The sequence below is a fragment of the Bombina bombina genome, chromosome 12 (genome assembly GCF_027579735.1).
Source record: "Bombina bombina isolate aBomBom1 chromosome 12, aBomBom1.pri, whole genome shotgun sequence".
NCBI lineage: Eukaryota > Metazoa > Chordata > Amphibia > Anura > Bombinatoridae > Bombina > Bombina bombina.
Window position 1 is genome coordinate 160,279,375 of NC_069510.1, and position 12,742 is coordinate 160,292,116.

A 12,742-nucleotide genomic window follows, 5' to 3' on the forward strand; every position below is an offset into this window, starting at 1 on the left:
AGGAATGCATAGGCTCAAACGGGGGCCCCTTGAAGAAATTCAGACTCCATGGAGGAGTAACTGGTTTGAACACAAGTCTGATCCTAACTAAGGCCTGACAAAAATATTGTACATCTGGGACATCTGCCAGACATTTGTGTAACAAAATAGATAAAGCAGAGATTTGACCCTTTAGGAAACTTGTCGATAAACCCTTCTCCAAACCTTCTTGGAGAAAAGACAAAATTCTGGGAATCTTAACTCTACTCCATGAGTAGCCCTTGGATTCACACCAATAGAGATATTTACGCCATATCTTATGGTAAATCCTTCAAGTGACAGGCTTGCAAGCCTGAATCATGGTCTCTATGAAGTCTCGGACTGACCCCTCGGACCAAGGAACCGCCAGAGCATCTATCAGTTCCGCTTGGGGATCCCTGGACCTCAACCCGTATTTTGGGAGCTTGCCATTCTGACGAGATGCCATGAGATCAATAGGAAAGAAACAATGGCACTACTCAGAATTAATGATATATAGTGAACGTTCCCTTTTGCCCCATAGTGGTGGGTATGTTAAGTCTCGATATATTCAAATATTAACAATCTATTAGGGGTTGGTGCTTGTACCTACTAGCAAACTGTACAGAGAATCAGTAAAGAACTGACGAAAGGGTACAAATATAGCACTCATGAACGTGTAGAAATTACGACAAGAAATAATGCTAAAATATAACTTTTACTAGATCATTTTAAAAACAGGGAATTAACACACATTTTAAATCCAATTTGATCTACTACCCTATAGTCAGAGAGTGTGATTACTAGCCTATAGGAGATAATATAGCTTTGTAAGGATCAGTATTAAGTCACATGTGATAGTGACTAGCTACGATTACCAATGTGGGTACTCGTCAGTCAACCAGGGTAATTGTACATTATCTGGGTCCACTCAGATGTATGATACATAACAAAAAACTCAGGGTACTGATACACAGTGTATAGAACTATGTGAATACAATTATCATAAATATAGTACTCAATGGTTGATGGGACTACCACTTGTGGTTTGTGACAAGTAGTTACTTATCAGTGTGTTCTGGCATTGGGGACATCCAAATTCTGGCCTTTGATACCAGGGTTCGGCTTGGACAGACTGTCAGTATATATGAGACGTAAATCCGTGATAAAGCACCCCTAATATATATTACTGTCTGCTAGATTTGGATTTGTAGGAAACTGCAATATCGTAGTATATAGAGTTATCCTATTATATAGAGGTCTGGCAGACCAGTGGGTAGTCGCACTAACTAGTAGTCACATATACTGGAGACGTGAATCCTACTGGTGTATATCAAAAGATGTCGATTAGCGCCTTATTGATACTGTGAAAAGCCACTTGTTAATAAACTAGATATTTGTTGGTGTCCACTTGCTCATCAGGAAAAGCCTGACTGGTTACCTTGTTAGTACCAAAAATTGTGATCTATTGATAGTTCGACTTCTATACCATGTTATTATCGTGTGGGTAGTTAGGATAGTGTGGTCAGCTAAAAGGAGACCAATGCCTGAGTTAGGAAAACCTAACTACTTTACCTTTTATTACCGTGGTAAGTAAAGTGTGTCTAAGTTAGGAAAAGCCTAACTATCATACCTTGTTATATCCTTGGGGTGATTTGGACACTAAGTAATCTTTGGAGAGACCAATATCGGAGTTAGGAAAAACCTAACTACTTTACCTTTTAATACCGTGGTGAGTAACCTGTATCAAGGCTAGGAAAAGCCTAACCACTATACCTCATTATTACCGTTATTAGTAATCTATGTCGTTGGTTCGGAAGTAATAAAGAGCACAGTTGGTCAGGCTGATATTGTTACGTAGCGTAATCAAAATAACTATTTTACCTTTTAATACCGTTATAAGTGACCAGTACCAAGGCTAGGAAAAGCCTAACCACTATACCTCATTATTATCGTTATTAGTAATCTATGTCATTAGTTAGGAAATAATAAAGAGCACAGTTGGTCAGGCTGATACTATTGCGCAGTACAATCGAAATAAGTTAGGGCCGCCGAAGCGGTTAATCTATCATTCGATATTAAGTAGTCATTTTATGTTAGGTAGTAGATCAAAAATTAAAAACAACAGGAAGGGAAGAAAGGGGGATGCCACTGACGTGTTTCGCCGTGGTGGCTGTATCAAAGGGCAGTCTCACTCTGTCTTCTTGAGGTTTAAATACCCTTAGGTATGAGCGGATTGGCTGCTGATGGGAGGCTTGGTTTTTTCAGTTCATTGATTGGTGGAGAGAGTAGGTGTATGTTAATGCTGAATTCTGATTGGTCAGTTTGCCGTAATTAATTGTTAGTATTGATGTGTTAAATACAATTGTTTTTTTGTGTGGCTTACATTCTGTATTTATTTTAAGGATAATCTTATTTTCCCTTGTGTGATAATATAGTCATTATCCCCAAAATATATTCTTATTATAATACTGAACGTTCTTCGTTATCCAGTCGCTGTGATTGGCTAGGAATACTGTCAATATTGTTTCATCATTAGGCTGTCATTGGTTCTCAGCTCTGTCCGTCATATTGGTTCCGTTGCCTGGTTTCCTTTTTGTGATTGAGTTACTATTGGCCAAAAGAACTGTCAATCTTGTACTACCTTCGGCTTTCATGTCCGTACGTCATCCTCGCTAAGTTCTCTTATGTGAAATAGTGGCTATTGGCTCCTGAGGCTGTCGATCAATGAAAAATAGTTAACTCGGTTTATAATTGGATCCCTGCATCATCTTTGATTTTTGTGATAAATAAAAAAGATAAGAACCAAGTCGTAACATATATTCTTTTAATGTAAGCAATCGGGTCCTTTATGATTGGTTATTTGAAAGTTTTGATAGGGAATATATTTATTATGTATATGTTGCCGGAACAAGTATGTATATTGAGCATTAAAGAGACAGCATTAGATTTTTGTATGAAACTTAAGTTTGATCTCTAAAACTATCCTTAAATTAATAAGTATTGCTTGTATTGGATACTTGAGACGACTATCCCATAAATTCCTCATTGAGACGGGTGTCATTTGCCTGTATTTTTCTACGTACTTGGTTTTAAAAATTGACTAAAAAAAGGCGGTAAGGTTAAAACTATAAAATGTATTAGTGAATTATATAAAATACAGCGAATAAATTGGGTGGGTGACTCTTGTGAGTGATAATTAGAATCAAATATTGAGACTATAAAAATGTGACATAAGAATATTCTATATGTAGAGGTCCGAATTCGTGATTATGAAGTGGATGTTGCTCGAATGACTTAACAAAGAAACAACGGGAAAAAGATTGTGAATAATAAAATGAGAGTGTGTGATGATGTTAGTGATGAATGAATGAAATATACAGGATACTATGATAAACTCTATGGTCAAGTGAAATATAGGGGTATGTGAATGGTGTGACAGTTTGAACGTTAAGCTGGGGAAAGTGAAAATGGTTGTGGTGATATGGATGCCGAATGGTGATGGGATTAAAAGTGATACAAGTGTGTAGATAAGGGAGTGTGAATAGAAGTGAATACGACTAAGGTGATACTTGATAGGAAAATTATGATGACAGTAAGTGATAATAGGAATTATGAAAATATATACAATCCCTAAATTGGTTATTAAGTTAGAATAAATATGTAAACATGATACATTGCTAAATTTATAAAGAAACATAGAAATAAAATTAAAAAAGCGGGGAAGAGAGTAAACGTTTGGCAAATATCTGTCATAGCCTCAGCTGGGATAAAATAGTAGATATTAATAACTAATGAATATATTTGGTGTAGTTATAGGTATATATCTAGGTTATATAATTTAACCTAAGGGGAGTTTGTGAAGGATATCACCACATATTTTTTGTATTGTCAATATGATTTATAATGAACACATTCGTCAATTATTTGGGTAAAAATACATAGTAGTTGTTATTTTCATTTAGACCATGTGGATTAACAGAATTAAGCAAATAGATCCATTTGCATTCTACCTGTAGTAATGCATCTTCTAAGTCTCCACCTCTAATGCCTAATGATACTTTTCCTAAGCCAAAGAAAGACAAAAACTCAGTATTGGAACTGTGTTTGTAAAGGAAATGTTTAGCTATTTGTGTGATTTTTTTGCCTTTTCTCAGATCAGATTCGGCATTTCTGATGTTGCACATATGTTCTCCCACTCTTTTCTTGAGCGGGCGTGAGGTCATTCCTACGTAGTTCAGCTTACAGCTGCATTGTAGTACATATATTACACTTGTTGTATTGCATGTAATATGATATTTTATTAGATGTATTTTACCGAATCTGTCTTGAATTTGATTGATCTGGAAGGTATTGGGACAATATGTGCAATTTCGGCATGGATGCAATGAGATCTAACTCCGGCCAACCCCATTTGAGAATCAAGTTGGAGAACACTTCTGGATGGAGTTCCCACTCTCCCGGATGAAAATTCTGCACAGAAAATCCGCCTCCCAGTTGTCCACCCCTGGGATGTGGATCGCTGACAGATGGCAAGAATGTGCCTCCGCCCCACCGGATTATCTTGGCTACCTCGGTCATCGCTAAGGAACTCCTCGTTCCTCCCTGATGATTGATGTAAGCCACTGACGTTGTCCGACTGGAATCTGATAAACTGGGCCAAAGCCAACTGAGGCCAGGCCAGAAGTGCATTGAAGATCGCTCTTAGTTTCAGGATGTTTATAGGAAGAACAGACTCTGCCCGAGTCCATAGTCCCAGAGCCTTTAGGGGACCCCAGACAGCTCCCCACCCTAGAAGGCTGGCGTCTGTTGTCACAATCACCCAGGCCGGTCTGCAAAAGCAGGTTCCCTGGGATAGATGATCCAGAGACAACCACCATTGAAGAGAGTCCCTCGTCTCCTGTTCTAGGGTTATTCGAGGAGACAAGTCTGCATAATCTCCATTCCACTGCCTGAGCATGTTTAACTGCCGAAAGGAAGAGCAAAGAGAAAGTGTTTGTCCAGAAAGGCAAACCTCAGGAACCTGTGATGATCTCTGTGGATAGGAACATGTAGATATGCATCCTTTAAATCCACTGTCATCATAAATTGACCCTCCTGGATCAATGGAAGAATGGTACGAATAGTTTCTATCTTGAATGATGGAACTGTGAGAAACTTATTTAGACTCTTGAGGTCTAAGATAGGTCTGAAAGTTCCCTCCTTTTTGGGAACCACAAACAGATTTGAATAAAAACCCTGCCCCCTGTTCCTGTACTGGAACGGGAATAAATCACTCCCAAGGAGGAGAGGTCTCTTACACAATGTAAGAACGCCTCTTTTTTATCTGGTTTGCAGATAATCTTGAAAGAAGAAATCTTCCTCGGGGAGGAAAACTTTTGAACTCCAGTTTGTATCCATGAGACACTATTTCTATTGCCCAGGGATCCTGAACGTCCCGAATCGGGGGAATGTCCTTCATGCTGTTTTGGATTCAACCGCAGGCTTCTTGGATTGTTTACCCTTGTTCCAAGACTGGTTGGGTCTCCAAGTAGGCTTAGATTGTTCTGATTTAGAGGAGGAAGAGAAAGAATTTCCCTTGAAATTTCGAACGGAACAAAAATTACTCTGCCGTCCTTTCTGCTTGTTTCTCTTATCCTGAGGAAGGAGATGACCCTTACCACCCGTGATATCAGAGATAATTTCTGTCAGGCCAGGTCCAAACAAGGTCTTCCCCTTGTAAGGAATCGCTAGAAGCTTAGACTTAGATGACACGTTCGCAGACCAAGGTTTTAACTATAAAGCTCTGCAGACTAGGATAGAGAATCCCAAACTCTTAGCTGCTAATTTAGTAATTTGCAGAGAAGCGCCCGTAATAAAGGCATTAGCTAACTTCAGAGATTTAATCCTAGATCTCCTCTAAGGAAGTCTCAGTCTTGAGAGACTCGGACAGAGCATCAAACCAATAAGCTGCTAGTGACAGTAGCAATACACGCAGCCTGCTGCAAAAGCAGACCCTGGTGAACATAAATCTTTTTAAGTAGACCCTCCAACTTCTTGTCCATGGGATCTTTAAAAGCACAACTATCCTCAATGGGAATAGTAGTTCGCTTGGCTAAGGTGGAAATAGCCCCTTCCACCTTAGGAACTGTTTGCCAAGCTTCCCTGACAGCGTCAGCTATAGGAAACATCTTCTTGAAAATAGGAGATGGCGAGAAGGGAATACCTGGTCTCTCCCAATCCTTAGAAACAATCTCCGAAGCTCGCTTAGGAACCAGAAAAACATCTGAGTAAGAAGGAACTTCAAAATATCTGTCCAATTACTCGACTTCGCAGGAGCGACCACTACTGTGGAATCACAGTCGTCTAAGGTAACCAAAACCTCCCTAAGTAACAGGCGGAGGTGTTCTAGTTTAAATCTGAAAGAGACAACCTCTGCATCAGTCAAAGGCAATGAACTCTCTGAATCTGAAATTTCACCTTCTGATAGAACCTCTATATCCACCATCTCAGTTCCTGGGAGGGTACATCCGAGACTGCCACCATGGCATCAGAAACCTAACTGATAATATGGTTGTCTTTCCTCTTACGTTTGCCTTGTAGCATAGGAAAAGCAGACAACGCATCAGAAATTGTGGAAGACATGAGCGCAGCTATGTCTTTTAAAGTAACTCCAGCAGGTGCTAGAGCAGAAGAACAGGGCACTGCTTGTGCGGGCGTTAAAGTTTGGGACGCTTGGGGAGAAAGCTGCGGCATACTCTGAATCTCGTCATTAGACTCCTGAGAAGCATCCGCTTTTGAAAAATCTTGTTCATGAAAAATCTTTTCTCTATAACTTAAAGCCCTCTGAATACATGAGGGACAAAAAGGAACTGGTGGTTCCACATTGACATCCAAACACATGGAGCAAGTAACATTTTGTACAGCTCCTGTGTTGAAGCACAGTAGAATAACAATGTAATAAAACTTTACCTTTATACAAAAATCTTATTACAAAAATACTGATACAGGCCCTTTAAAATTTAGAAATAAACATTTTTACTGCAGGTAGAAGAAAATGTGTCCCAAAATAAACAACAGAATTTAAATAGATCAATTTAGCTCAAAATTTTTTGAACGTCTGAAAAAGATACTGTGACTTTAAAATTCAAATGGAAACTATTTTCCTTGCAGAGAGAAACACGTATCTGTTAAATATAATAATATTCAGACACCACTACGCCTCAGTAGCTCTGCTGAGGCGCTTACCTGCCACCCAGATCCGCTGCTCTATCTTCCAGTGATCTCTAAGCAGTCTGACGATGACAAGGGCTTTAAAACACTACGCAACCGCTTGCTCTGAGTGAAAAGACCATGCGGTTCTAATGCGATGCTCCACAGTATACCCGGAACTGCTCCGTGCCCAGACAAGGACTGAAAACTGTGCAGTGTATTAGAAAGTGCACAAAACCATAGTCCCACCCATCGTGGGCATCAGTAAAAGCACACCACCCGACCGGCTTCACATAGTGAAATAAACAAACAAAAGTGAAAAAAAATTAGCTTAACTCCCAGCCCCAGTGCCTGTACTTAAGCTGTCAACACAACCCTCCATACTTAGAGAGCATAATGTCCCAATCACAAAGAGCTCCATCTTTCTGAGCCTTAGGTGTTAATCTGATTAAAGTGCCCACTCTCCTCTGAGTCTTTGATATTCCCAGAATAAAAAAGTCAGCACTTACCTTAATGCTGTCCGACAGCAGGACAGTCCAGCAGGTTTAAGTGGTCCTCTCCCTCCTATAGCCCTGTAGAAAATGATAGAGCCTGAATTAAGTTTGCTTAGGCTATCAGAATAAGGGCCACAGAATGTATGGGAGGCGCAGTGAGAATTATGTCCCACCAGTTCCCATTGCTCTAAAGCCACCAAAAGCTCTACTTAAGAGACTGATATGGACTGCGGCTACACCCTAGAACAAAGCAGCACAATCTTGCACTACTTTAAAAATAATAAACTCTTGATTGAAGAATCTATACTAACTCCTCACTTTACCTCTTCCTATCACCAACGTAGGCAAAGAGAATGACTGGGGTGGGAGGGAAGGGAGGAGCTATTTAAAAGCTCTGCTGTGGTGCTCTTTGCCTCCTCCTGCTGACCAGGAGGTGAATATCCCATAAGTAATGAAGATGATCCGTGGACTCATCGTGTCTTTAAAAAGAAAGCTCAGTTTTGGTCTCATCACTCCAAATGACTTTGTGCCTGTTATGGTATAACCCAGATATCAAGGGTTAATACCAAATGAAAGATGCCCTGAATACGGGATCAGCAACACACAAACCCAGTTAATTCCCCCCAAACATGAGACCAAGCTCCATCTTGAGGGTAAAACAGAATGTGTTTTATTGAGGGTTATATGCCCAGTATTTATGCAAGTCTCCCACCTGGTTGACACTCCCTAGGAGACCAGATGGGGGGTTGGAAGAAGATAGTACATTAGATAGAGGGAAGATGCCCTTTAACAGGATACAATAGAATTGCATTACTTAACCAAATAAACAATTAAACACAAGAAAACAAGGGAGTCCTTCTTGACACCTGGCAGTCTGATTAAACAATGTGAACGCTTATCACTTAAACTTAATTACAGTAAACAATAGCTGATGTCAGGAAACCTGTTTTCAGAAAATAGTTTCTCAAAGCTGAACAAAGTTAACCCTTCCAAAACTGACAGAGGGGTCTGTCACACGGCTCCCTCCTGGTGGGACACTCCGGCAGACCCGGCTTGACCCTTTGGCGGGTCAACTTGGGGATGACGGACTAGGAGGTGGTAGGAATGTCAGTTTGCCGGGACAATCCATCTGCATTCCCGTTATGAGATAGAATTCCTGTCCGTATAAATAAGTGTTCAACTTCTTCAGTGCCCAGACCAGGGCTAAACATTCCTTCAAGTTTTTGTTTTCAGAGATGCTTCTTTCCAGTTGGAGACAAATCTCATCGGCTTCTCTACGAGTTTTTTGTACCTGCTCTTTATAAGTATCCACAAGCCCTTCATACTGACATAGTGTGCCCTTGAGTTGCTGCACCTCACTATGAGCCAGCGTCAGCTTCTCCTCCAGTGTCGCTAAGTTTGTCTTTAATGTTTCATGTTCCACTCTGAAGCTGGTGTTTTCTGCGGTCTGGCGGTGCAGCTTGTCTAGCAGAGATTCCCGTTCTAAACGCGCTTTTTCCTCTGCGCTCCTCTTCTCTCCCGCTAGCATCATTACGTGATTGTTTAACGTGACCATTTCATCCTCTACTTGACTCTTCTCCTTTATCAGCGCGTTGTAACTGGACTTCCACGTATCAATAGCGGATAGAGATTTATTGAGCTCAGCGTCCTGGGGCTTAGCAGCAGGTAGGTTGGTCTCGGCGGCACGGATCCGGGCAGGCACAGGGTTAACATCGGCGGGACCCATGGGAGCGTAGGCAGAAACAAGGGGGGCCAAGTTATTGCCAAGGAGAACATCAGCTGGTAAGTCCTTCATGACCCCCACATTCACATGTCTAGCGCCCACTCCGCAATCCAAATGTACCCGGGCAACAGGTAGGCGGAAAACAGCGCCCCCTGCTACCGTCACAGCCACAGTGTCTCCGGTGTGCTGGTTCTCAGACACCAAGTTCTTTTGGAGCAAGGTCATGATAGCACCAGTATCTGTAGACCACTGACCTCCTTCCCATTCACTTTAACCAGTTGCTGGTGCTGTTGCCGGTTATCCCGGTGGGCAGCTTGCACGGGGTCTGCTTCATGTAGGATGCCCCAGCATTCTTCCTCCTCTATGCAGTGGGCAGCAGGCTGAGGGTTACGTGGGTTTCCGCCAGCGGGTCTCCTCCAGGACTGTGCTTGGTTCGCTGTGTTTAGGGGACACTCTGGTCTTTTGTGCCCTAGTCGCTTACATCGAAAGCACCGAATAGGCTGTGAGTAGTCCCGTGAGTTGAACCGGGCTGTCTGAGGATAGTTTCATGGCTGAAGGCGGTGTGGTAGAGCGGGGCGCCGGGGGTTGGTAACTGGTAGCTGCTGGGGTGCCTGTGGGTCTGTACTCCACTCTGGCAGGGATCTTAGTGGTAGCAGTGTCTAGTTTGCTGGCATCCGTATACTCATCTGCCAGGCGAGCAGCTTCATGCAGGGTGGAGGGTTTACGGTCCCGAACCCACTCTCTAACTCCTGCTGATAACTTGTCAAAGCAATGTTCCAACAGGAATAGCTGCAGCACCTCTTCCCCAGATACGGCTTGGCACCCCGCCATCCAGTAAGCTGCTGTGCGGTGCACCTTACATGCCCACTCAATGTAGGAATCTCCAGCTAGTTTAACAGTGTCTCTGAACCGTCTCCTGTAAGCCTCCGGTGTAAGCGCATACCTGGAGAGCAGAGCCTCTTTTACAGCATTATAATCCCCGACTTCCTCATCTGGAATGGCCCAAAAAGCCTCGCTGGCCTGGCCGGATAATTTTCAGGATAATATCGTGACCCAGTCCTCTGCGGGTACCTTGTGTAGGGCACATTGCCTCTCAAAATCCGCAAGGTACCCATCAATCTCTCCTTCTGTTTCCAGGAAGTTTTTAAAAGCTGCAAAATTTACTTTTCTCTTTTCCACTAGGGTTGCTGTGACTTGGGCTGCTGCAATACCGCTTTGGCGAAGTAGGTTGGCCTCCACAGCTGCTATGACCCGGTCGATAATTTCGGCAGACAGGTTGGGGCCATAATGTGCCAGTCTTATTTTACCCGCCCGGTCAAAGCTTGCTTCTTCGGGGGTTCTATCTGATATGCTTGGCTCCTTGGTTCCTTCGGGCTCTGGTACTCCGTCCATCTCGGTCAGTATTGTAATAATCTCCCTCTTCCTGAGGTTACTGGCTTGTCGGCCCCGTTGTTCTAGCAGGTCTTTAAGGGTAGCTCTTTTCAGCCTTTCATACGGTACTCCAATTAGGTCCGGATGTGTAGTTGCTCTTCTGGGCGATGAGGACCATCCCGTCGCTTGCCACCAGTTGTTATGGTATAACCAGGATATCAAGGGTTAATACCAGATGAAAGATGCCCTGAATACAGGATCAGCAACACACGAACCCAGTTAATTCCCCCCAAACATGAGACCAAGCTCCATCTTGAGAGTAAAACAGAATGTGTTTTATTGAGGGCTATATGCCCAGTATTTATGCAAGTCTCCCACCTGGTTGACACTCCCTAGGAGACCAGATGGGGGGTTGGAAGAAGATAGTACATTAGCTAGAGGGAAGATGCCCTTTTACAGGATACAATAGAATTGCATTACTTAACCAAATAAATAATTAAACACAAGAAAACAAGGGAGTCCTTCTTGACACCTGGCAGTCTGATTAAACAATGTGAACGCTTATCACTTAAACTTAATTACAGTAAACAATAGCTGATGTCAGGAAACCTGTTTTCAGAAAATAGTTTCTCAAAGCTGAACAAAGTTAACCCTTCCAGTACTGACAGAGGGATCTGTCAAAGTGCCAGAAGGTTTGAGGCTTGTCTCTGTGCTGTTTGGCATATTGTAAGCGGGATACTTTGTGGCATTTGCATAGTAATGGCTTTCTTCTGGCGACTCGACCATGCAGCCCACCTTTCTTCAAATGCCTCCTTATTTTGCATCTTTAAACCGCCACACCACATGTCCTGTATTTCACCAGAAGTTATTTGTGGGTTTGCCTTTGCATCCCGAACAATTTTCCTGGCAGTTGTGGCTGAAATTTTAGTTGGTCTACCTGACCATGGTTAGGTTTCAACAGAACCCCTTATTTTTCACTTCTTGATTAGAGTTTGAACACTGCTGATTTGCATTCTCAATTCCTTGGATACCTTTTTATATCCCTTTCCTGTCTTATACAGTTCAACTACCTTTTCTCGCAGATCCTTTGACAATTCTTTTGCTTTCCCCATGCCTCATTAACCTTTTATACACACACACTAATTACAAGCAAACAGATCACAGGTGAGGATGGTTACCTTTAATAGCCATTCAAACCCCTTTGTGTCAACTTGTGTGCATGTTATCAGGCCAAAATCACCAGGGTATGTAAACTTTTGATCAGGGTCATTTGAGTAGTTTCTGTTGTCATTATGATTTAAAAAGAGTAAACACAGTTGATTGATAATAAATGGCTTCAGCCAAACACTAACCATGAGTGACTTTGCAATATACTTTCATTATTTATTTCCTCCCCTTTTCCTGTAATTACATCTAAATTTGTGAGCTCTTTAGTTCCTGTTAGAAATGGAGGTGCAGAACACTGTTATATTCCCCTCAGCCATTGGCTGCACACTCTAGTGACCTATTTATAACTGTCTCTAATTGGCCACAGCAGAGAAGGTAACCTAAGTTACAACATGGAAGCTCAGCTGTTTTATAGACTAAAACTTAACACTTATTTTGTCACTATTTAAACAGCTAATAAAACCTTAACAAATACAGCTACATGTTATTCTTAGACTAAACTAATTCTATCTAGCATTTGTCTAGTGTTTGATCTCCCTTTAATATTCTTACCGTTTTTGTCTCAAAGTTCACAAAACAGTAACCCCGTGGCTGTCCTTCCAGTGGTCCAGACTTGTGGAACAGGAAATCAAACTGCTTCACATTCCCAAATTTCTGTAGCAGCTTCAACAAATGATACCTGGATACCGCAAAAAAGAAAGAAGAAAAAAAATGCACGCTAGTAAATAGAAGACACAAATCGCTAGTATAGTAAGGGAAATAATGCTTAATAAATTATTGTTATACTTTCAAAACAAAT

At 41.9% G+C, this 12,742-nt stretch overlaps 1 protein-coding gene across 1 annotated transcript in view; it reads right to left on the minus strand.

Moving 5' to 3' along the window:
• The window catches only part of RBM18 (RNA binding motif protein 18), a 311,856-nt gene that overhangs the window by 243,879 nt on the left and 55,235 nt on the right, over positions 1 to 12,742 (minus strand). Inside the window, exon 3 of the mRNA XM_053695613.1 lies at positions 12,496 to 12,622. Coding sequence (XP_053551588.1) covers positions 12,496 to 12,622 — 127 coding nt within the window. The remainder of the gene's footprint in view (positions 1 to 12,495; positions 12,623 to 12,742) is intronic.